This window comes from Podarcis melisellensis (genome assembly GCF_964234715.1).
Source record: "Podarcis melisellensis genome assembly, chromosome: 4".
Lineage (NCBI taxonomy): Eukaryota > Metazoa > Chordata > Lepidosauria > Squamata > Lacertidae > Podarcis > Podarcis melisellensis.
Window position 1 is genome coordinate 28797627 of NC_138531.1, and position 21608 is coordinate 28819234.

The following is a 21608-nucleotide window of genomic DNA, read 5'->3' on the forward strand; positions in this document are numbered from 1 at the left end:
AAGCCTTAAGGGTTTCTAAACATGCTTGAGGACAAAGCCCTGTCACTGTTTATAATCTAGTTTGTTAAATATTGGGAGTTCAAGCATTACATTTGAAGCTATAGTTTTAAATTTTAAAAAGTTATGTTTTCCCCATAAAACTTCCCTGTGGAGGGTAAGGCTTTTACGTTTTATTTCATTAATAATTTACTGAAGTATAAACATGTGTGAGCTATCAACCAGCTATCAACTTCACCCATCTTAAATAAGTGTTTTCCCCCCTTCCCCCACACCCCCTTTTTAATGAGAAAACTTCCCAGGCATAAAAGATCTTTTAGGTTACGCTGATAACTGGACACATACAAGTGACAGGAGAAGGGCAAGAACAGTCACTTTGCCAAAAAGTGACTTAAATTACCTGGGAAATGAAAGCTTCTTAAATGCTACTAATTGCTAACCTTTGATTTCAACTGAGTGTAATGTATCTCACAATGCACATGGTAGCGTACTAATAGCTTAATTGTGAGCTGAAGGTCTTTAAAAGATCAAAATAAGTCTACGTAAACATAGAAAGGGGGGAAGTGGCCGCTTTAAAATGATGGCAGAAGTTTGAATAAAGCAGGGGAGAAAGTTAAAACTTGTTAAAACTCTTTTGAAAACAAAACTTCAATGTCTCCTCATCTCTACTCAAACCTCTGCTGTCGTTTTAATCAAACCACTTTCCCCCCTCTCAGCGTTTCTCCTTTCTTGCTCCCATGCCATGGCCACCGCTGTTGTGCAACTTGACTTCACTTTTGCTTCCCTGCCTCACCCTGACTTCATGGAAATCCAGGGACTAGCCCCCCTTCAAGGGAGTTGCATGACGACATTCTTTCATTTTTATTATATAGATCAGGTTTGAAGGGAATTTCAGTAGCTTGTCAGAGTGGTCTTACATGCAATATCCAGTTCACACCAGAGGTTAAGACTGTCCGTGGAAGTAATTTCTGCACTGCTACTGGGTTGTTTGTTTGTAAGGTGATTATTTGTCATCAGTGACACCAGTTACTATCCAGTCAGGAGTCCATGACATCAATAACCTCAAGTGACATTTCCCTACCATCCCTAACATGTCTGTGAAATAATGGACAATATCAACACAACAATTACAAAGCATGCACACTGAAGCCCAAACTTAGTACCAATACGATTACCGGTAGTTATCCTTATGTCCCAGAGAATAAAAATGTTTTTACCTGGTGCCACATTCTTTGTAAAAAAGGAAAAAAAGTTAACACCAATGTGCCTCCTTGGAGAGAGCATTCCAAAGACTTCAGCTATTACAGAGAAGACCACAGCTTTGCAAGAGGGTCAGAACTTACCATACATTTCTGTCTATAAGATGCCCCCATGTATAAGATGCCCTCTATTTTGGGGGACTCCAAATTAAGGGGGGGAACCCTCAGCACTACCCATATATAAGATGAGCCCCAATTTTAAACTTAATTTTTTGGTTAAAAAAACATTGACTTATACACAGAAAAATACGGTAATACTCATGGATGTGCCTTATATTTAGAAGGTCACAGATTCCTTTCCTGACTTTCCCCATTAAACGCTTGAGCACAAACATTTTTATAGGATAAAGGGGGCAAAATTCACACACACCCCAATGGCAAGAAAGGGGACATGACTATAAAACCAGCATATATCTCTCATAAAGATATACCCTAAGTTCTAATCGCTTATTGTGTTTTTCATTTATTCTGGTTAGTCCCTCCCCTTTTGTCCTTTTTTAAAAATTCCTGAATTACTTCTGCATTCTTGATAGGACTCTGATAAAGTACTTGGATCTTTATTTTAAAACTATCTGCATTCTTGACAGGACTCTGATAAAGTACTTGGATCTTTATTTTAAAACTAAGGCAAATTTAGGCTTTAAGGTGACAACACACTAAAATGGCAGATTGATTCCACCGAAATCAAGGTTACCTACTTTTTAAAGGAACATATATCTGGAGCTGAAAGGGATAGGAACAAGGCTCTTCATCAACTCCAGTTATGAAAGTGTTATTAATCACAATGCCTGGTTAAATAGGCCAGATCCAAAGACTCTAAAATGAAAACTATCCGACTGAAGGTCAAAGTCCTGGTTACAGCTAAAGAGTGTGTTTGTCCTTGAAACTTATTTATCTAGAATTAATTTTGCGATCATTTAATTGGTAATTATGGTCTTCATGTTCTTACAAATTGCCTTAATAACTACAGAAGGCCTGCTACTTGTTAAAAGTTGAGATTTGCTTTACAAACATTAATTTTAACAGATTTCTTATCCAAAGGAGATTCTGCAGAATATAAATGCAAATATCCAAGTAGATTCTTTTCAATTATTCTGCACAGAACCAACACTGCCTAGGTTTGGATCCGTTTTCCGTTTATTAAAACCCCCTCTAAAAATAGCCAAGCAACTTCTCTCTAGTTATGCCCCCTTTTATTTATCATGGGATGCTATGTTCTTCTGTACCATTTTAAGGGTTCTTCATTTATATAAAGCCAAACACACTAAAACTAAGATACAATTTTTTTAAAGGTTCAGCCGTCCAGAAATGCTATCATGAATGCTGACTCAAGGCTACTTAGAACTACGTATTTCACAGGGACACAAATTATAGATTTCAGCCAACAGTGACATTTCCCAATGTTATCTGGATAATAAATAAATAACAAGGGGGGGGGAACTATTTCAGTTTTACAATTCAGGTCAATATTGAAGGCTGAGAAACAATAATTCCATATTGTCTTATTTCTTTTTGACATTAATGAATACAGTAGAAGGCTTTGTGGATCTCTCCAGAACCTGCTGTTGTCGCCACTTAATGCCACCACTGTGCAGGGGTGTGGGCAGAGTTGTGGAGGCAGTGCGGCAGCAGTGCAGTGGCAGGGCAGCACTTCCTATTCCACCTCAAGCAGCAAAGTGGAACGTGACAGCCCTGATTAAAGGGACCATCCACAGCTTCAAATAACTGTTACGGCAGCCACACCTTCTCGGGCTACATAAGATTTGTGTAACCCAAGTACAAAGTACCAGAGCCGCCGCCTTCTTCTTCTTGGCTGCCCATAGCAGCCATTTTGTTCTAGAATGCATGACACTTATATCGATACAGTCATACCTTGGATCCCAAACACCTTGCGAGTCAAACGTTTTGGCTCCCGAGCGCCGCAAACCCAGAAGTGAGCATTCCGGTTTGCGAACATTCTTTGGAACCTGAATGTCCAACGCGGCTTCCGTTTGACTTCCAAAGTACCACTGTATAAGAATACTGGCATCTCCTTTTCTTTTCTTTTATAACCAAAGAAAAAGTACTGCTTGTAGGCCACACAGAAAGCAGGAGAGTGAGATCAAGCAACCTAGCAGGAGGACAGGAAAAGGGGCTCCCATTCATTTGGTCTTTTTTTTGTTTTGTTAGTAAGTGGTAGGTGGGAGTGACATACAAAGCAGCTGGGCATGAATCCACATACAGCTTTGCAACTGAGGTTGCAATCCACATTTACTAAGAGAGAGAAAAGCCCCACTGAAAGCCGAGGAACTTTGCTTCCAAGTGAAGATACTGTTATAGATCTGTGAGTTCTAAATGCTTGGGCTTAATAGGATATAATCAGAATTGGGAAATAGCCAGACCCAAGTGTGTGCTGGGGGTAGTTAAGAGGTGTGGCCCTGCTGATAAGCCTCTGTCATTTGCACATGTAAAAGCAGCAATGCAAGGTTTCAGACAGGAGTGTTTCCAAACCCTACCTAGAGATGTCCAAGACTGTAGAATGTACCTGAACACTTCTACATGCAAATAACATGACCTGCCACTATGCTACTGTCCTTCACCCCTGTACCTATGCGACAGGAATGTTAAAAACAGCATGCAGGGAGAGGGCAAGTATGGAAGCCATAGGAATAGAACCTATCTATATACTATGCAACAACAGTCCTATTTCTGTTTGCTGAAAAGTAAGCCTGATTCATTTCAATGGGGTTTAATCCTCCTAGGTAAATGGGCATCATATCACAGCTCAAGGTACTGTAGCAGGGGAGGAATTAAACCTCACTAGTAGCAACTGCTTCTTTCACAGATCTCTCTCTTCTCTCACAATAACTTATGCCCACAAAGAAAACAAACACCCTCTAACATTAAGAGGAGGTTAAGGGGTGATATGATAGCCATGTTCAAATATACAAAAGGATGTCACATAGAGAAGGGAGAAAGGTTGTTTTCTGCTGCTCCAGAGAAGCGGACCCGGAGCAATGGATCCAAACTACAAGAAAGAAGATTCCACCTAAACATTAGGAAGAACTTCCTGACAGTAAGAGCTGTTTGACAGTGGAATTTGCTGCCAAGGACTGTGGTGGAGTCTCCTTCTTTGGAGGTCTTTAAGCAGAGGCTTGACAACCATATGTCAGGAGTGCTCTGATGGTGTTCCCTGCTTGGCAGGGGGTTGGACTCGATGGCCCTTGTGGTCTCTTCCTACTCTATGATTCTATGATTCAGTATGAACCACACTTTCATGCATCTGACAGGTATGATATAGTTTGTTCAAGATGAAGAATACCAGGCAGAAGAATGCCAGATAATTTGGAATTACGTTGCTGAGAATTTTCTCAAATTACATTCTTCCTCTTGAAGCTGAATTGACAAGTGTGTCATGCTTTGATCTACAAAGAGAGGTGTGTTGAGTGTCTTTCCTAGCATCAGTGGAAGTGGGCAGAAAAGAGGAACCAGGTATAAAATGCCTACATTTCTAGATAGCAAGTACAAATTAGTACAGACCAAATTGCAAGAGGTTATTGTTTGATGGCAGTGGATTAAAGAAAGTCTAATGGGCATGTGCTCCAAGAGGTCGACTTTAGATTACACATTAAGACAGGATGGCCTTCCCATTGTAGCTGGATTTCAGCCCTCATCATCCCTGGTCATCAGCCATGCTGACAAGGGCTAGTGGGAGCTAGGGTCCAGCAACATCTGAGGGGGCCACCAGGTCACAACCATTGTTGTAAGAGGAGGGATACCAAGAATGGAAGAGAGGCAATTCAACATTCTTCATTTTCTTTGTTCATTCATGAGTTATATGTGCAAAGCGGGTGGGAACCCGATACATACTCTTCAGTGACTTCTGTAAAAGAACTTAACCACCCTGTTCACACATTTTACAGGACATCTCTGACCCGGTGGATTCTGCTTCCAACCAAAGTCAGATGAGGTGAATCTTTTGTGTTTTATTAACTGCTTTATTGTGCAAGGGTACTGGGCCAGAAGGTTGACCGGGAAACCTGCCTCCTAACCAATGAAGCAAGCATCTGTCTCCATAGCAGTCTTCCCTTTTGGTGTGAGAAGGACTGTTAACCTAATGGAAGATTATGAAAGCAGCCGTGACTAGCAGGACAAAATCAGTTCATAAGTCAGAGGGGAACCCATAATTTCTTCTGAATAGGCTCCTTGCCACTTCCTGAACAGCAGGGGAGGGAGACTATACTAAGGATCTATTATCTTGCTGTTCTAACCATAGCTGTTGCTGTACCTGTACAAAGGCAGTCAGTTATGCTGCTATTATAGATTGATCTTAGCAATAAAGCTGTTGCTGTTGGGGAGATTGTTGTTGGAATAACGCATGAGGGGACTATGCAGGGTAGACCATCCTGCGTGTGCCAACATGCAAAACTGCCAGTCCCCCAGTACTGATGGATACCATGTGTCTACTGATATATGCACACAAAAGTCCTCCATGGGAGGATGATCCTGGCCCTGTCTTACAAAATTTTATCAGTATGCAGACAGAGCCCTTTCACAGAATATCTGCATGTGTGTAGCAAAAATCTATGTGCATGATGTGCAGATGTTGGAGGTAGCCAATGCACTCTTGTAGCCCATGCAATCTTATTACTACCACACAGCCATATTCTTTCAAAGTGTGGATCTTCCTTATGTGGCTGCTAAACTGTGGAGAAACCATTGCTTCACCACATGATAGGTGCATGATAATCAGTGAGAGAAAAACCATCCTGCCATTGGCTAGTTGCAACCAGACACCTGCTTCATTGGTTCAACAGTCACCAAGCTGACATATTTCAGGACGAAACAAAATTGTGTGTTTATTTGCCAATGGCAAGCAGTAAGCAGAATGCAAGCGCTTATATCTTCATGTGTCCATGAAACCTTCCTTGCAACCCCAGCAGCACCAAAAAAAAAAGCAAAACTATCTGAAACCCCAGAATGGGAATAATCTTTCCCCAGCCCACTATGGAACACATAATTCAACCCAAAGATTATGCTCAGGACAATTATGCCCAATAAAGATGTGTGATTCAGAGCTTGGAATAAAAATGTGGAATGAGCTACAAACATCTAACCAGCCTAGGAGCGAATAATGGTTTGTATTCATCTAAGTTTTACTACTGAAATTAATGAACATGACTGAATTGGGTCCATTCATTTCAATGTGTCTGTTCTGAGTAATTCTTGGTTGAATACCACCCAGGATTTATTTACGAATCATCTTCTTGTAGAAATGGGTTCATAGATGTCCAACTTTTCCCTTTTCTTCCAAGGAATCCTATTCAGAATAAGGGAATTTCCCTTAAAAAAAGGAAAACGTTGACAGCTATGAATGGGTTACCAAAGCAGTGAAACGTAAGCTTCCAAACTCTTACCGAAACAGGAATTGACAAAGCCGTACCACCGGCAGCCATGCTCCCCTCCAATCCACTTGCCATAGATGTTGGATACGAAACTGAATGTGGTACCCGAGATGCACACCAACATATCGCTGGCACTGATGTTCAGCAGCAGCATGTTCACAGGGTTGCGCAGGGTTTTGAACTTGCAGAAGAGAATGAGGACGATCAAGTTATTCAAGAAGCCAAAAAGCAATATGAACCCAAGAAAAACTGCCACAATGGTGTGACCTGTTCTAGAGAGGCCAGTTCTTGGCTCATCTGTAGACGTGCTGAGGTTGACTGTCAAGTTGGCATTAATTTCTGACATCATAGTAAGTGAGATAATATTGAAGAACCTTATTTCCAGATCTACCAGGTTCTGAAGGCCGCCATCTTTCCATTACCAAGTTTGGGGGCTTTATTTAGTCTGTCAATCTAATGTAGATGTTGCATTGCTCACTTAGAAACACACTACACTGTTCCTCTCTGCCCCAACCTATTATCTGTGCAGAAGAGAAGATATGAATCATTTCAACGTGTCCATGATAGCCCAAGGATAATACTTTTTTCAGAACTGCAGAGCTGTGGTTATGCCTTTTCTTCATCCCAGCTCCATAATATATTTTCATAACGCTCTACTAAGAAGCTTCTCTCACGCTACTTCTGGCAACCTGTATACAAAAAGAGGAAAACATATAAGTGTTGCAATCAAGGCAATAATTTTAAAGAAGGACATTACATAATGTACTGTCATTACATAATTTACGTAATTTCCCCATGTTATTACTCTTTCACCCCTTTTCCTGGATGTTAGTTTGAGGGTTACTAGGATTCTACAGCAGTGGTTTATTAGGGCATAAGGTAAAGGTAAAGGGACCCCTGACCATTAGGTCCAGTCGTGACCGACTCTGGGGTTGCGGTGCTCATCTCGCTTTATTGGCCGAGGGAGCCAGCGTACAGCTTCCGGGTCATGTGGCCAGCATGACTAAGCCGCTTCTGGTGAACCAGAGCAGCGCACGGAAACGCTGATTACCTTCCCCTCGGAGCGGTACCTATTTATCTACTTGCACTCTGATGTGCTTTCGAACTGCTAGGTTGGCAGGAACAGGGACCGAGCCACGGGAACTCACCCCGTCACGGGGATTTGAACCGCCAACCTTCTGATCGGCAAGCCCTGGGCTCTGTGGTTTAACCCACAGCACCACCCAGGTCCCTTTTATTAGGGCATAGTCACACACAAACACAGTACAGTTGTATCTTGGAAGTCGAAAAGAGCCTGTTTGACTTCCAAAATGTTCAAAAACCAAATCACGGCTTCTTCCTGCAGCCAATCAGAAGCCGCAGAAGCCCTGTCGGACGTTTGGCTTCCAAAAGAATGTTCACAAACCGGAACAACCACTTCCGGGTTTGTGGCATTCGGGAGCCAAAACATCCGAGTACCAAGGCGTTCGGGATCCAAGGTACGACTGTACTACAATGAGTTTTTGCTATGCCTCTAAATACAAATGAGGAAGCAATGGCTCTCTACATGTCATTAGACTCCAACTCATGAATGGCCAACCTGTGGGGCAGTACCACTTTCCAAATGCTGGCATTCTTGCCAATTACCCGGACAATGCAAGAGCAGGGCTGGAGTAAGTTAGTAACACTTAGTTTCCATTGCGATCAATAGGAAAAGTTCGTCACAGCTAGCTTTTCAAATCCCACAAATATCAGTGAGACTGAAGTGGAACAAACTTGCTTCAAGTCCAATCTCTTCAGTTCTTTGATTAAATTGTAATTGCTTAGTAGTCAACACAGAGAGTGGAAACAAAAGCAATTTGTAAAACAATAACATCAAGAATATATAATTAACAACTCCCACTCTGGTTCTAAATAAATCATCTTGTTCTTAAGTAACACTGAGAGTTCAGTGTGGGTTTTTTTTGGTACTACTTAAGAAGAGATTATTGAAGAGAATGGAGTAAAATGTTTGACATTTTATAAATGAGTGCTTCTAAGGCAAGGTTTTGTCTCCTGTTCCTCTCTAACAGCACATTTTTCATTTCATGTACACAACATATTACAATAAAATGGAAATGGAACATTAAAGCAGGTTGAGCTGAAGGCAGCATAGGCTTAGGAGAGCATTCTTACAAACTGCACTTTCTGAGAAGTTTGCTTAGATGGTGTTACTATTTTCCTAGTGCTTTGCAGTGTATTTAGTAGTGCATAGCTGCTATCTACATTTAGGAAATGCCATGAATTCTCCCCCACCCCCTGTCAATTAGGAAACACCAGCACAATAGTGGGGTGCACAGAGCATTCATGGTCGCTGCACAGTAGTATGTGAAACCCTTAGTTGGCTTACACCGTATGGTTCTCTGCCTCTGCTCTAACCTGACAAACAACACAAGGTTTCCACAATCAAAATGGACTAGTATAGAATTCTGCAAAACTAAAACTGAACATTGCTTTTAAAAATAATGTCTTCTGGTCATTTAAGAAAGGAGGGGCTCTGCTTCTAAGTAATGAATACTGAACACACTACTAAAATTAAATGGTGCGTCATCAATGAAATATGTAACATCTGTATCTTAAGTAGTGTTGCGTCTGGAACAATACTAGAAAAAGCCATTACCTATGACAGGCTTCCTCCAACTCGGCCCTCCAGATGTTTTTTGGCCTACATCTCCCATGATCCCTAGCTAGCAGGACCAGTGGTGAGGGATTATGGGAACTGTAGTCTCAAAATATCTGAAGGGCCGAGTTGGAGGAAGCCTGACCTACGACCTGTGTCTACACTAGAGTCGTATTGCATAAATAGGTCTCTATGTCTGTTGTTGTCCCCTCTCCTCAATTAGGAGGTCCCCATCCACCATAAGTTCCCCAAACCCAAAACCTCATGCGGGCATGCATGCAGGTAGAGTGGTACCTCGGGTTACATACGCTTCAGGTTACATACGCTTCAGGTTACAGACTCCACTAACCCAGAAATAGTACCTCAGGTTAAGAACTTTGTTTCAGGATGAGAACAGAAATTGTGCTCCGGCGGCACAACGGCAGCGGGAGGCCCCATTAGCTAAAGTGGTGCTTCAGGTTAAGAACAGTTTCAGGTTAAGAACGGACCTCCGGAACGAATTAAGTACTTAACCTGAGGTACCACTGTATTTGTGGATTTTGTTTTATAAAAGATGCATTTCTGAAATCCAAGGTATTTTAATATACCTGGTTTGCAGTAAAAAAAAAAATTAAAACAATGTGCATGTGTGACACTCCAAGCCAGGAAACCTTAGGTCCACTGTGGGTATGTGTGCACATCTTATTTTTATTTTACTGCACAAAATAGCAGTATTTTTTAAAAAAAATGTGCACCGCTCCTAGCCAGGTAAGGATTTGAAGCCACTCACATGAAAAGCTGCCACTTCCTTTTTTCTTCCCCCTTTTTCAATTTCTGTCTCCTATACCTCCAATGACAAGTTTTATTTTATTTTTATTACAGCTGTTTCATGCAAGAGAGCTGTTTTTTAAAAAACACCAGAACTTGCCTTCAGCAATAACCAGTGGAAAAAGGCAGGCTGCATATTCTTCCTATAGGTCGATGGAAACAAAATAGAAGGGAGGCAGGTTGATAGAAGGAACCTACCCATGTAAAAATAAATAATGACCCAGCGATACAATGTGTTCCACTGCATCCATAGTCAAGTGGTAACATGACATTTTACATTGGATTTTCTTCCCTTATTGGATTATCTGTAGCTCAAGAAACCCCAAATTTATCAGGGAGAAAGTGTAGCCTACCACTTGGATAAGGACATTGTGCGGATGCCACAAAAGCAATAGAGAGAGAGACAAGCAGCTTAAAATCTGTCAAGCTTCAGTGTGGGCAAAGCCCTTAGAATCAAGATATGCTAACACCACACACACATTTCAGCAAATTTCACCTATCAATCATATTCTATCCCATTTCAGTTAAACATATTTATTTATACTGAGTTATCCAGCAGTAATTAAAATGCAAATTTTAGGGTGCAAGTTAAGCATTTTAATTTCAAAATGGTTCTCTGGACATTTCCATGAATGCATGAAAAAAAGGGTTTGCTAAATTTAGTAAAGGGGTTTAGTAAAGGGGTTTGCTAAACCTGCAAGAGAGTAACAATTTTGAAAGTGTGCCTGGGAAGGATGGTTGTTTTGGTTACACCTGTCCAATTTAAAAAGGGAAATGATTAACAAAATCTGAACAGAATTTCCAGGTGTCGTAAGATCCCAAATCCTGGCTATGTCCTGTATACTGCAAACTTTAACAACAGGAAAACAGGTTAAATCTGAACATCTAAATATCCCAGGTCAAGCATGGGTGACATCTGTCAAGTTAAGCACAGCACGGAATTGCAAATCGCAAAGTGAAGTAAGCAAATTAAGGTCAAATGAACAAAAAACAATGAAGAAAAAATATTTATGATTTAGGGTGACCTCTGGCATAACATTTTTATTTATATCGGGGGCTCTTCTCCAAGTTAATTGTCTTTCTTAAAAGAAATGTTTAGCCTTAAGCTCCTTACACACATGTGCATATAATGGAGCAAGTCTGAATTTATAGCAAATCTGTTCCTTGAGATTCCCAAGCGAGCTAAAGACCTAACTACACGATTGTGTTTAACAAATCCCTGATAGCCACTCATTTCTGCAAACAGCAGCTTTGGGGTGGGAGAAACAGCCTAAACATTCCCACTCAGAAATAAATTATACAGAGTTCAACAGGATTATTCCCAGGGAGGTGAAGTCAGAGTTGCAGGCTAAATTTTTCTGCCTCCCTACATGCCACTTCTTTGTTCAAAATTGCCAGTTCCCAAAGTTGTTTCTGCTTAGAAATTGCATTATTTTTGTGGGTTCCTGGTTATTAAACTGATGAGAAACAGGAAAAAGTCCCCACACCCCACAGTTTTAATCCAGTATTCATTTTTTTAAAAAAAAACCTTTAAAAAGAAGTCTCTCCCCCCAAAAGGCTTCCCCCCACCTCTTAGACCTCACTCACACATTCTGCTTTCAGAAAGCACAGTTACTCTACACTCTTGCGAACTAAAATCAAGCTACTGTAGTAGCATCAGGTACCAACAGGTCCAGTGCCTCCAGAGAACCTCTTCATTTTGAACTTTCATCTTTATTCAGATCACCTGGCGCCAAAGCCAAGCGCAATCCCGTGCTTTCAGCTGCATTTCCCTCTCACTTTCCTTACAGCACCAAGTCCGAGTTTTTGGGAGGGGTGTGCAGCAGGTTTGTCACACGACAAGGCAACAAAGAATGACTTCATTGTGCAAGGCAAACAAGAATCAGCTAGAATGGCGGAGCCTATATTTGCCGGCTGGGATTCGAGTCCACCTGAGAACAGCTCATCTGGAAGCTCACGCTCGCAGAAATAAACTTTGCAACCCTAAGAAACACTATTGAGTGGACTGGACACCTAACGGGTAATTATGAGGGAAGTGTCCCTGTTGCTTCCCCCTCCCTTCCTTCTTTGCTTTGAGCATTTGCTTCAGAGAGACTCTCTCGCCTAATCCTCCCCCAAACCAGCAGGATGCTCTGAAGCATTTCAAGGGACTTTAGCTCTCATCAGCAGCTCCAGAGTATGAATGCCTTTTGCGTGAACACACACACACACACCCTCTCCGAATCCTGAGTTGCTGCTATCTGTGTAGGAGAACCAACAGCCTCAATTCCAAAAGTATCAGAAGAGATTTTTAAAAATTGGAGAAAGAGCAGGTCTTAAAAATAACAAAGATAAAAACCAAGCTCCTGGTAAAAAAACAACCATGAACAATGGTAGTAAAAATACATTACAAAATGTATCAGGTCTAAAGACTGACAAGAAGGTTAAGTATTTAGGTGTATGGTTAACAGCGAAGAATATAAATCTATATAAAGATAACTATTTGAAAACCTGGGAGGACATTAAAAGAAATTTGCAAATATGGGGTAGAATGAAACTTTCGTTGCTAGGCAGTGTGTTGACCATAACTATGAATGTATTACCAAGAACGTTATTTTTGTTTCTGTCACTACCAGTGATTGGCAAGACAAATTGCTTCAACAAATGACAAAAATATATTTCTGAATACACCTGGCAAGGGGAAAAAATCAAGAATAAAATATAAAATACTGACAGACATGAAAGATAGAGGTTTCTCCCTGACGGATATGAGATTATATTATGAAGCATCTTGTCTGTATTGGTGGAAGGAATGGTTGCTATTGAAGAATCCGCATATTTTAGATTTAGAAGGTCACAATAATATTTTTGATTGGCACACTTATTTGTGGTATGAAAAGGTGAAAATACATAAAGGTTTTACAAACCATATAATTAAGAAAAAATTGTACAGAATATGGGACAAATATAAAAATGTATTGGAAACTAAAATACCACTTTGGCTTTCACCTTTAGAAGCCACAGCAGTGAAAAGGAAAAATATTACGGAAAGTTGGGCGACTTATAGAAATTTATTAGGAGAGCAGGGTGGAGGTTTTAGATTAAAAGTGTTTAAGGAACTACCAGGAATGTTAACAACATGGTTATAATATCATCATTTGAATGAAATATTTAAAAAGGATATGAAGCGGGGGTTTGGGAAACAACTACCACAATTAGAGACCTGTTAAACTGTAATGTTACAGTAATGTCTAAAATGTATAAGATGTTATTGGAATGGGGGACAATGGATGAACAAAGGAAATCATCAATGATACACTGGGCAATAGATGTTGGTCATAATATAGAAAATGGGAGCATGGGAATGATTATCAAAAACGGATATAAAATTTACAGCATTTTATGGTTTAAGAGAAAATTATATGAAAATGCAATACAGATGGTATTTAACACCCAGTAGATTGGCAAAAATGTATAAAGCAAAGACAAATAAGTGCTGGAAATGTAAAGAAAAAGAAGGCACTTTTTTCACATGTGGTGGTCCTGTAATAAGGTTAAAGGTTACTGGGAAATGATATATAATGAATTGAAATAGATGTTTAAGATAACATATAATATATATGTTTAAGATAACATTTGTTAAAAAAAAAAACCAACCAACCCCTTTTCTATTGGGAATTGTAGGATTAGAACTACCCATACAGTACAGAAACTTATTTATGTATGAGACTACAGCTGCAAGAATATTCTTTGATCAAAAGTGGAAGGATCAAGAGGTACGCAGAAACTAATGGGAGTATGCAGAAATGGCGAAACTTACCGGAATAGTAAGAAATCAAAACAAACTTTTTAGAAAGGAACGGAAGTGGTTTATTGAGTATTTATAAACTGTAAACAGTTCAAGACATTGGCAGGATGACTGTAAAAACCTGCAGCTTTAAAAACATATACGATATATATCAGAACAGACAAATAAAAGAATAAGTTTAGGTACCTGTAATTTGGAGTATGCAGGAAAGGACGAAAATAAATGTAAGGAACCGCAAAAAGGGGGGGAAGGGAGTAGAAAATTGAAAATGTTAAAACTTGGCAAAATAATTGCTGTAATGTATATAAATGAAAATTATATTTATATAAAGAGTTGCTGCCCCAGCTGCTTCCCCACTCCATGTCTGCACCACAGGAGCCAACATATATATATTGGGGGGGGGGGTAAGACCCCTCAAGTCCCTAGACGTTAGCTCCTATGGTGCAGACATGAAGTGGGAAAGTGGGAAAGCAGCTGGGGCAGCAACTCTTTATATAAATATAATTATATAAATATATATATATGGAGGTTCCCCCCCCCCCGTTGATGCGCATTGCCACTCATATGGTATGCCCCGTCTTGTAATCAGTTATGTGGAGCGGGGCTTACCTGTGCGCCCCCCACCCTCATATTTTATTGGCACCTCCCGTCTGCGCGACGCGCCAAGAAGCGTTAACCTTCCTCGCGGGATTCGCAATCAGCACGCGAGGAAACGCCGGCAGCCTTTCCCACCCGGGACCCCCTTTAAGGGAGACTCGCGAAGGCTTCCCACGTCTCCCCCCTCACTCGAAAGAAACCAAGCCGACGGTGGAGGAGGAACTGTGGCGCGGCGCGTCCCGCCCGGGGGCGAGTCGTGTCCCACGGAGCTCCGCGGGAACCGCGCCTCCAGGGCTCTCGCCCACAGCGCCCGGGCGGAGCGGCGGCTTGGCGAGGACGCGCGCCCCTTCTCGCTCACCTGCTGCTGCTTCGGAGAGTCCCGGCTTCCCTCCGCGCTCGCGCTCGCTGAGGTAAGGGATTCCGGCGCTGGGCGAGCCGTTTCCCCTTCCTTCGCTTCTCGCCAGCCACAACTTCCAGCGCCCTCTGCCCCCTCAAGTCCGCCCGCGCGCTTCCCTCAGCCCTGATTTTTTTGGCGGGGAGGCGACGGGAGGCGGGGTCTTCTCGGCGCTGCCCGCCCGCCCGCCTCTTTCTGGCGAAGGGACGCTGGTTGGAGGCGAGCTGCCTGGCGCAACAGGGGCCGCGCTCTGACTCCGCGCGGGAATCTTAGGCGAGCTCAGGGGAGCTCTAGAAAGTAGGCGAGCGGGACTTTGCGCAGGTGCGGGCGGGGGGCGCGGTGTGTCCTACCTGCGCGGCCGGAGGTATGGGGAGAGCGCTGCTGAGGTCGGGGCTGCTTTGCGCGCTCGCCAAGGGCATCTCGCTTGGCCACCGTGAGAACCCTGCCGGGCGGCGTGTACCTGAGATCTATAGAAAACACATTGTTTCTCCCCAAGAATCCTGCGGAACTGTAGTTTAAAGGGACTGGGAATTGCAGCTCTGTGATGAGTTAGCTACGTTTCTTTGGAGGAAATGTTGCGCTTTGACGGATTAGATGGGTTTGGGGGCTGTTGTTACGTTGCTGTAACCTCTTGATTTAAAAGCGTGCTTCATCTATGTATTTTTAATATGCGTTTTTATTTTCAAAAAATTAAGATGGTGTTCAACGTATGCAAAAGAAATAGACAAAAACATCCAAATGGTGAGAAGATACAGTGGTATCTTGGGTTACATACGCTTCAGGTTACAGACTCCGCTAACCCAGAAATAGTACCTCGGGTTAAGAACTTTGCTTCAGGATGAGAACAGAATTTGTGCAGCGGCAGCAGGAGGCCCCATTAGCTAAAGTGGTAGCCAGTGGCGTAGCGTGGGGGGTGCAGGGGGGGCCGGCCGCACCGGGCGCAACATCTGGGGGTTAGGGTTAGGGGGCGCAAATCCACGGGTTAGGGGGCGCAAATTACTTGCCTTGCCCCGGGTGCTGACAACCCACGCTACGCCACTGGTGGTAGCTCAGGTTAAGCACAGTTTCAGGTTAAGAATGGACCTCCGGAACGAATTAAGTACGTAACCAGAGTTACCACTGTACTGCCGAGAACCAGCTAGTGACTGGTCAAATATCTCTCCTCTCAAAATCTCTGTCTGGCACCTTGAAAAGGCAGGTAGTTCCCAGCAAAGCTGTGTAGCCCACTGGACTCCCAATGCCAAGTTGTTTTAGCCACAAGTGGGCTGTGGTTGCGTTCACACCAGAAAGCACTTCTTTACACCCAGAGAATCCTGGGAGCTGTAGTTGTTAAGGGTGCTTGGAACTGCTGCTGTGTGAGGGGTAAACTGCAAGTTTCCAGGATTCTTGAGGTCAGGGAACAGGGAAATATGCTTTAAATGTATGGTGTGTACACAGCCCATGTCCTGCGTCAGGTGGGTTGCACTAGCATCATCATCTTCATGTTCTTATTTTTAAGGTTGAGGTTCATTTAAAAGGAATAAGGGGGCAGGGAGTGAAAGAAGAGGAGAGAGAGGGTGGGATAAGAAGAAAGGCAGGCGCCGAAGCAAGATTAAAAGCGGGGTCCCATTTTTCAGGTTGAGAATAAGGTTCCAGTCCTCTTTCAGTGGGATTTAGTTCGGAGATGGCATGCTTAAGAACTCTCTGCTCTAATGGGTCCTGGGTGTATGGCCCAGATCTATCAGATGCACAGTTTCATTTTAGAAAGTGGATGCCAAAGACTTTGGCTTGGGGCGGGCAAGATTCAGGTGCCTTTACTCTATTTATATCCCATGTGTTCCTCAAGGGAGTGCTGCATACATGGTTCTAACAACTGCCATCATTTTATCCTCTTGACAGCCCACTGAGCAGTGGCGTAGCGTGGGTTGTCAGCACCAGGGGCAAGGCAAGTAATTTGCGCCCCCTAACCTGTGGATTTGCGCCCCCTAACCCTAACCCCCAGATGTTGCGCCCGGTGCGGCCAGCCCTCCTGCACCCCCCACGCTACGCCACTGCCACTGAGGTTGGTTATGCAGAGAGGTGGTACTTATTATTAGAGGTCTGTGGTGTCTGTTAAATAAGCCCTCTGGGGAACATGGTTGACGCCTCCAGACTCCCCGTAACAGGCATCCATAAACAAAATGCAGCAATCCCAAATTAAAGTAGGTAAGGAGAGCTTGAAAAAGTGCTGCTGGCTTCTAGTCGAGGTGAATACTGTAAATGTGTAGGGTGTTTCTGAGCAGCTGGGAGCAGGGAAGAAAGGCAAACGCTGCAGATTAGTCAGTTTATTTCTAGGAGCAGAAGAAATCAAAGACTGCAGATTAACTGTGTAATCCTGATTGTAAATTGATTCCCTCCCTTGTCACAGCACTTAACAATGGCAGAACTAGTACAGCTGTGGCCCTACTCAGTGTAAATACCCGCCCGCGATGACTTACAGAAAGCGGATTTCTTCTTATCTCGCAGCATCTCTAGAAGGCTGGCTCTCTTTTGCACCAGTAATCCTCTCCACCACTGAGGAGGAACAGCCAGCTAGGAAAAGTAAATGCAGGAGGAAGAGAGAGAGAGAGAGAGAGAGAGAGAGAGAGAGAGAGAGAGAGAGAGAGAGAGGAGAGGCAAAGCCTGGGTGAGTGGAGGCTTGAGAGAGGAAGGAAGATGTAGATTAGAGGTGGGCAGAAGATGAGGACCTTTTGGTGGATCTCCTGAGTTAGATCTCTGATCTAAGCAGGAGTTCGACAAAGCAAAGCTTTGTGAGCCTATTCTCGCTTGCTTGTACAACTTGCACATGAGTGGAATAGGGTTTTTTATGCCTCAGGAATGAGGAGGAAAAGGTTCCTGGGGGAAAATTGGAATTCATGCAATGAAAACAAGCCCCTGGGTTTGCATAGGTGCCCAGAGGTACCTTGTTCGACAATTCCTTTGTTTTTCTTCCTTTGCACCTGGTTCAAGTTAGTGGACCTCAGGGTTCTGGTGGGAAGCAAAGGAGATCCCACAAACCTAAATGACCTACCCCTAGGCTTTTCTCTGCCACTGTCTGGAACAAGGGTTTGGGGACATCAACAACGTTTTCTTGGGCCATAGCACAACAAAGCCGAGCACTAACTAAACTTGGTACATATCATTTATGGTGGGAATGTTAGTTGCCGCAAGGTTTTGGGGGTTTAATTTTGACAGAAAGGATAAGTGTTACTAAAGAAGCTGTTGTTTGTTGCCCAAAAGTAATGTTGCTGAAAATTTTTGATGATGCCAATGTAACTATGTTATCAAAAGAATTGGTTATATATTATCTTGGCAGCACAAACAGTAATTGCAACTCAATGGGAAACAAACCATTGAATGTTTGGTACTACTCGCTAAGAAATATAGCTATAATGGAGAAACAAATACATAATTTGAGATTATTTTCAAGACAACTCTTTGTCACAAGCCTGGCAAATATGGAGCTATGCTTGAGGATTTGATAAAGTTTACATAATCTTTGCTTGGACTTTGGTATTTTAATTCATGTGCAGCATTCTAAATTTTGTTTGTTACTCGTAATTGTTCTCTCTGCTTTATATACATTATAGAATGAAACAACAATAATAAAAACTTTTACCAAAAACAAAGCAGAGCACTCTGTGGAAAAAGAAAGATCTCAGTCAGGGACATTCTTAAGTTTATATAAAACCTGCTTGCATGCATTGCAAACTTGTCCATTGTTAATCCCTGGTGAAGTAGTGAGCGAGAATGTCCTCTGGGATCTGGACAGCAAAAGGCAATCCATTCTTAGAAACGCAAACTGGTGGTGTTCTTTTTTCTTCTTCTTCTTTTAAGCCTATCCTCTGAGACTCCCCTGTCCTATTTTTTGTGTGCATGTGAATACATTAATGCAGGATCAGGTCAGGAGGTACTTAGGGATGACAAGGTAGTAGGACCTTCCTTTCTTCTAACCATACGTGGTTATTTGCCAGAAGCACCTGCATCTCTGACAGTGGCGTAGCGTGGGTTGTCAGCACCCGGGGCAAGGCAAGTAATTTACGCCCCCTAACCCGTGGATTTTAGTAGGGGCAGAGAGCTGCTAGTGCGAGCACCCCCTTCAGATGTTGCGCCCGGTGCGGACGGCCCCCCCCTGCACCCCCCCACACTACGCCACTGATCTCTGATGATTAAGAGATGGGAAAAGGTAACCATTACACATTCTTTTTTATATCTCCCAGACTGCAGTATGCTGTCAGTTCTTGAGGTGCAACTCCATATATACAGTGGTGGAGGAAGGGGGTGCGGGAGGTGCAGTGCACCCCAGGTGTCATCACTGGGGGGGGTGACAAAATGAGTTTTTTAAAAAAGAGGGCTCACGAAACTTGTTAGGAGTGACAGGTTCTGCGCTGCCTGAAATGGCAGCAGGGGACTTGCATCTGCCTACTGCCTCTCCCACAGCCCCGCCCTACAGCTGAGGGGGAGGCGTCAGAGAGGCTCACCCCGCCCCCATGGGCGGATCACCCCGTCCTCTGCTGCAGGACACGCCCCCGCACCAAGCACCTGAGTGGCTAGCTACACTGCTGCATGTATATCTTCCCTTCTTGTTGCTTATGCAAGAGTTTGGGTCAAAATGTCCCTGTAGTGGAAACCTTGGAATATGTGGAATATGAGTAAATGAAGAATGGTGGTCCTACTTTATAAAGTCTGGTGTGAAAGTACAATTTCAGCAAGAGGTTTGGTGCAAGGCTTCTCTAAATGGTGAAGGCAGTCACATTGAACAGCAGTGTGGGCACTTCTCATGTATGGAATTGGAATGTAAAATATTGGCCCCTGCAGACAGATAAATTTAAATATGCTCTCTGGGATACCATCTTCTAATCTTTGTAAGATTGTTATCTGGTCACCTCTCATGTCCCAAATTGTATTGTACTCTATCTCACATGAGGCCTGTGGGCTTAGAGCTGAACTACACCTTACACACCATTCACATGGAAGTATTCTATGCTCCCGACACCATTCTGTGCTCATGGCCAATTCTTCCAGTGACCATTTTGCAAGAGCGCTAGCATACATAAATAAGCAACTCAGTCCTAGTGCATGTTGCTTACCTGGTAGGAAATTCCACTGAATTCACTGGGGCTCCTTCCCAAGTAAGTGATCTGCCTTCATTTGAGATATATACATTTTCATAATGGCCCAAGTTTTGAATATCTCAGTGTGACATTTTGAAATGTTTTCAATATACCATTGCTTATATGTTTAGGGCCTTTCCAATCTTACCATTTGTAGTGGTATAGTTGTGTCTTATCCAGCATTTTTAATGTTGGTTGCCCACATGTTGCTATTACCACATGTCGGACATGGGTGGCGCTGTGGTCTAAACCGCAGAGCCTCTTGGACTTGCCAATCAGAAGGTTGGCAGTTCGAATCCCCATGACAGGGTGAGTTCCCGTTGCTCGGTCCCAGCTCCTGCCAGCCTAGCAGTTTGAAAGCAGGCCAAAAGGTGCAAGTAGATAAATAGGTACCACTCCGGCAGGAAGGTAAACTGCGTTTCCATGCGCTCTGGCACTCGTCACAGTCCTCCGTGCACCAGTAGCGGTTTAGTCATGCTGGCCACATGACCCGGAAAGCTGTCTGTGGACAAACGCCGGCTCCCTCGGCCTGAAAATTAAAGGAGCACCACAACCCCATAGTCGCCTTTGACTGGACTCTACTGTCCAGGAGTCCTTTACCTTTACATTTTACCTATAGTCACCCCAGTATTCCCTGGTGGTGGTGTTTAATGCCTATTCTAGAATACTGATCTTGTGGGAGGTTAGAAGAGGAACTACATGCAGTGGCGTAGCGTGGGTTGTCAGCACCCGGGGCAAGGCATGTAATTTGAGCCCCCTAACCCGTGGATTTGCACCCCCTAGCCCTAACCCCCAGATGTTGTGCCCGGTGCGGCCGGCCCCCCCTGCACCCCCACGCTACGCCACTGACTACATGACTGTCTAAGCTATGGCAAACCTGGCTACTGTGATGAAACTTTGTCTGCAGCTAAGTGTCATGATACTGAGTTCTCACAAACCACACACACACACCCCCAACCCTCAACCCTTCCGCAAACAAAATGGGATGATGGTTGTTCACATGCCACACAAATGAAAATACTGAGGATCCAGTCTGGATCTTGCACAAAAGTTTGATGTTTTTGAATATATATTATTCTGGCATGCTAGCCGACTGATGTTGACATTGTGTGGTAACATGCCGTAAAATTGGGGTGGGGTAGAGTGGGGGACCCAGCAACTATTCTACCATAAATGGCAAGTGCAGAAAGACCCTTAGAGTAGAATGGGCTAATTGCTCAATGTTTAAGTAACGAGGAATGTTTTCAGGAACACATAACATCCCTTTTGCAAAAAAATAAAGCATAACAGCTGTTTTTCTCTGGCAATGTTGTTTTGCAAGTCCCGCAGGAAAGCATTACAGGTCAACATTAAAACTGCAGCTCACAGTTTAATTGCATCTGGTTTCAGGATTTGTGTTTTGAGGATGAAGCTAAGCACAACGGTTGAAGGTGCCAGATTGCAATTTGGTGATCAGTCTGGCGGCTTGGTAAGCATATACGTACAGCACTCTGTGGGTCTTGCTATTTAAATGTATTACATGAATAGAGATATAAATGTTCACTCAGAGAATATTAATGTTCTTACCCCAGACATCACATTGTGTTGTGAGGAATTCCTGGTCCTCCAAAACATTTAGCTACAATATTTTCATT

The 21608-nt window shown here is 43.2% G+C and overlaps 1 protein-coding gene across 1 annotated transcript in view; it reads right to left on the reverse strand.

The window, feature by feature from the left end:
* LOC309367834 (vertebrate ancient opsin-like) overlaps positions 1 to 14970 on the reverse strand; it is a 49839-nt gene extending 34869 nt beyond the window's left edge. The window contains exons 1-2 of the mRNA XM_081907466.1: positions 14828 to 14970; positions 6653 to 7329 (exon numbers count right to left, since the gene is read on the reverse strand). Of these exons, the coding sequence (XP_081763592.1) occupies positions 6653 to 6989 (337 nt within the window). The 5' untranslated portion in view covers positions 6990 to 7329; positions 14828 to 14970. The remainder of the gene's footprint in view (positions 1 to 6652; positions 7330 to 14827) is intronic.
* Positions 14971 to 21608: the final 6638 nt, after the last annotated feature.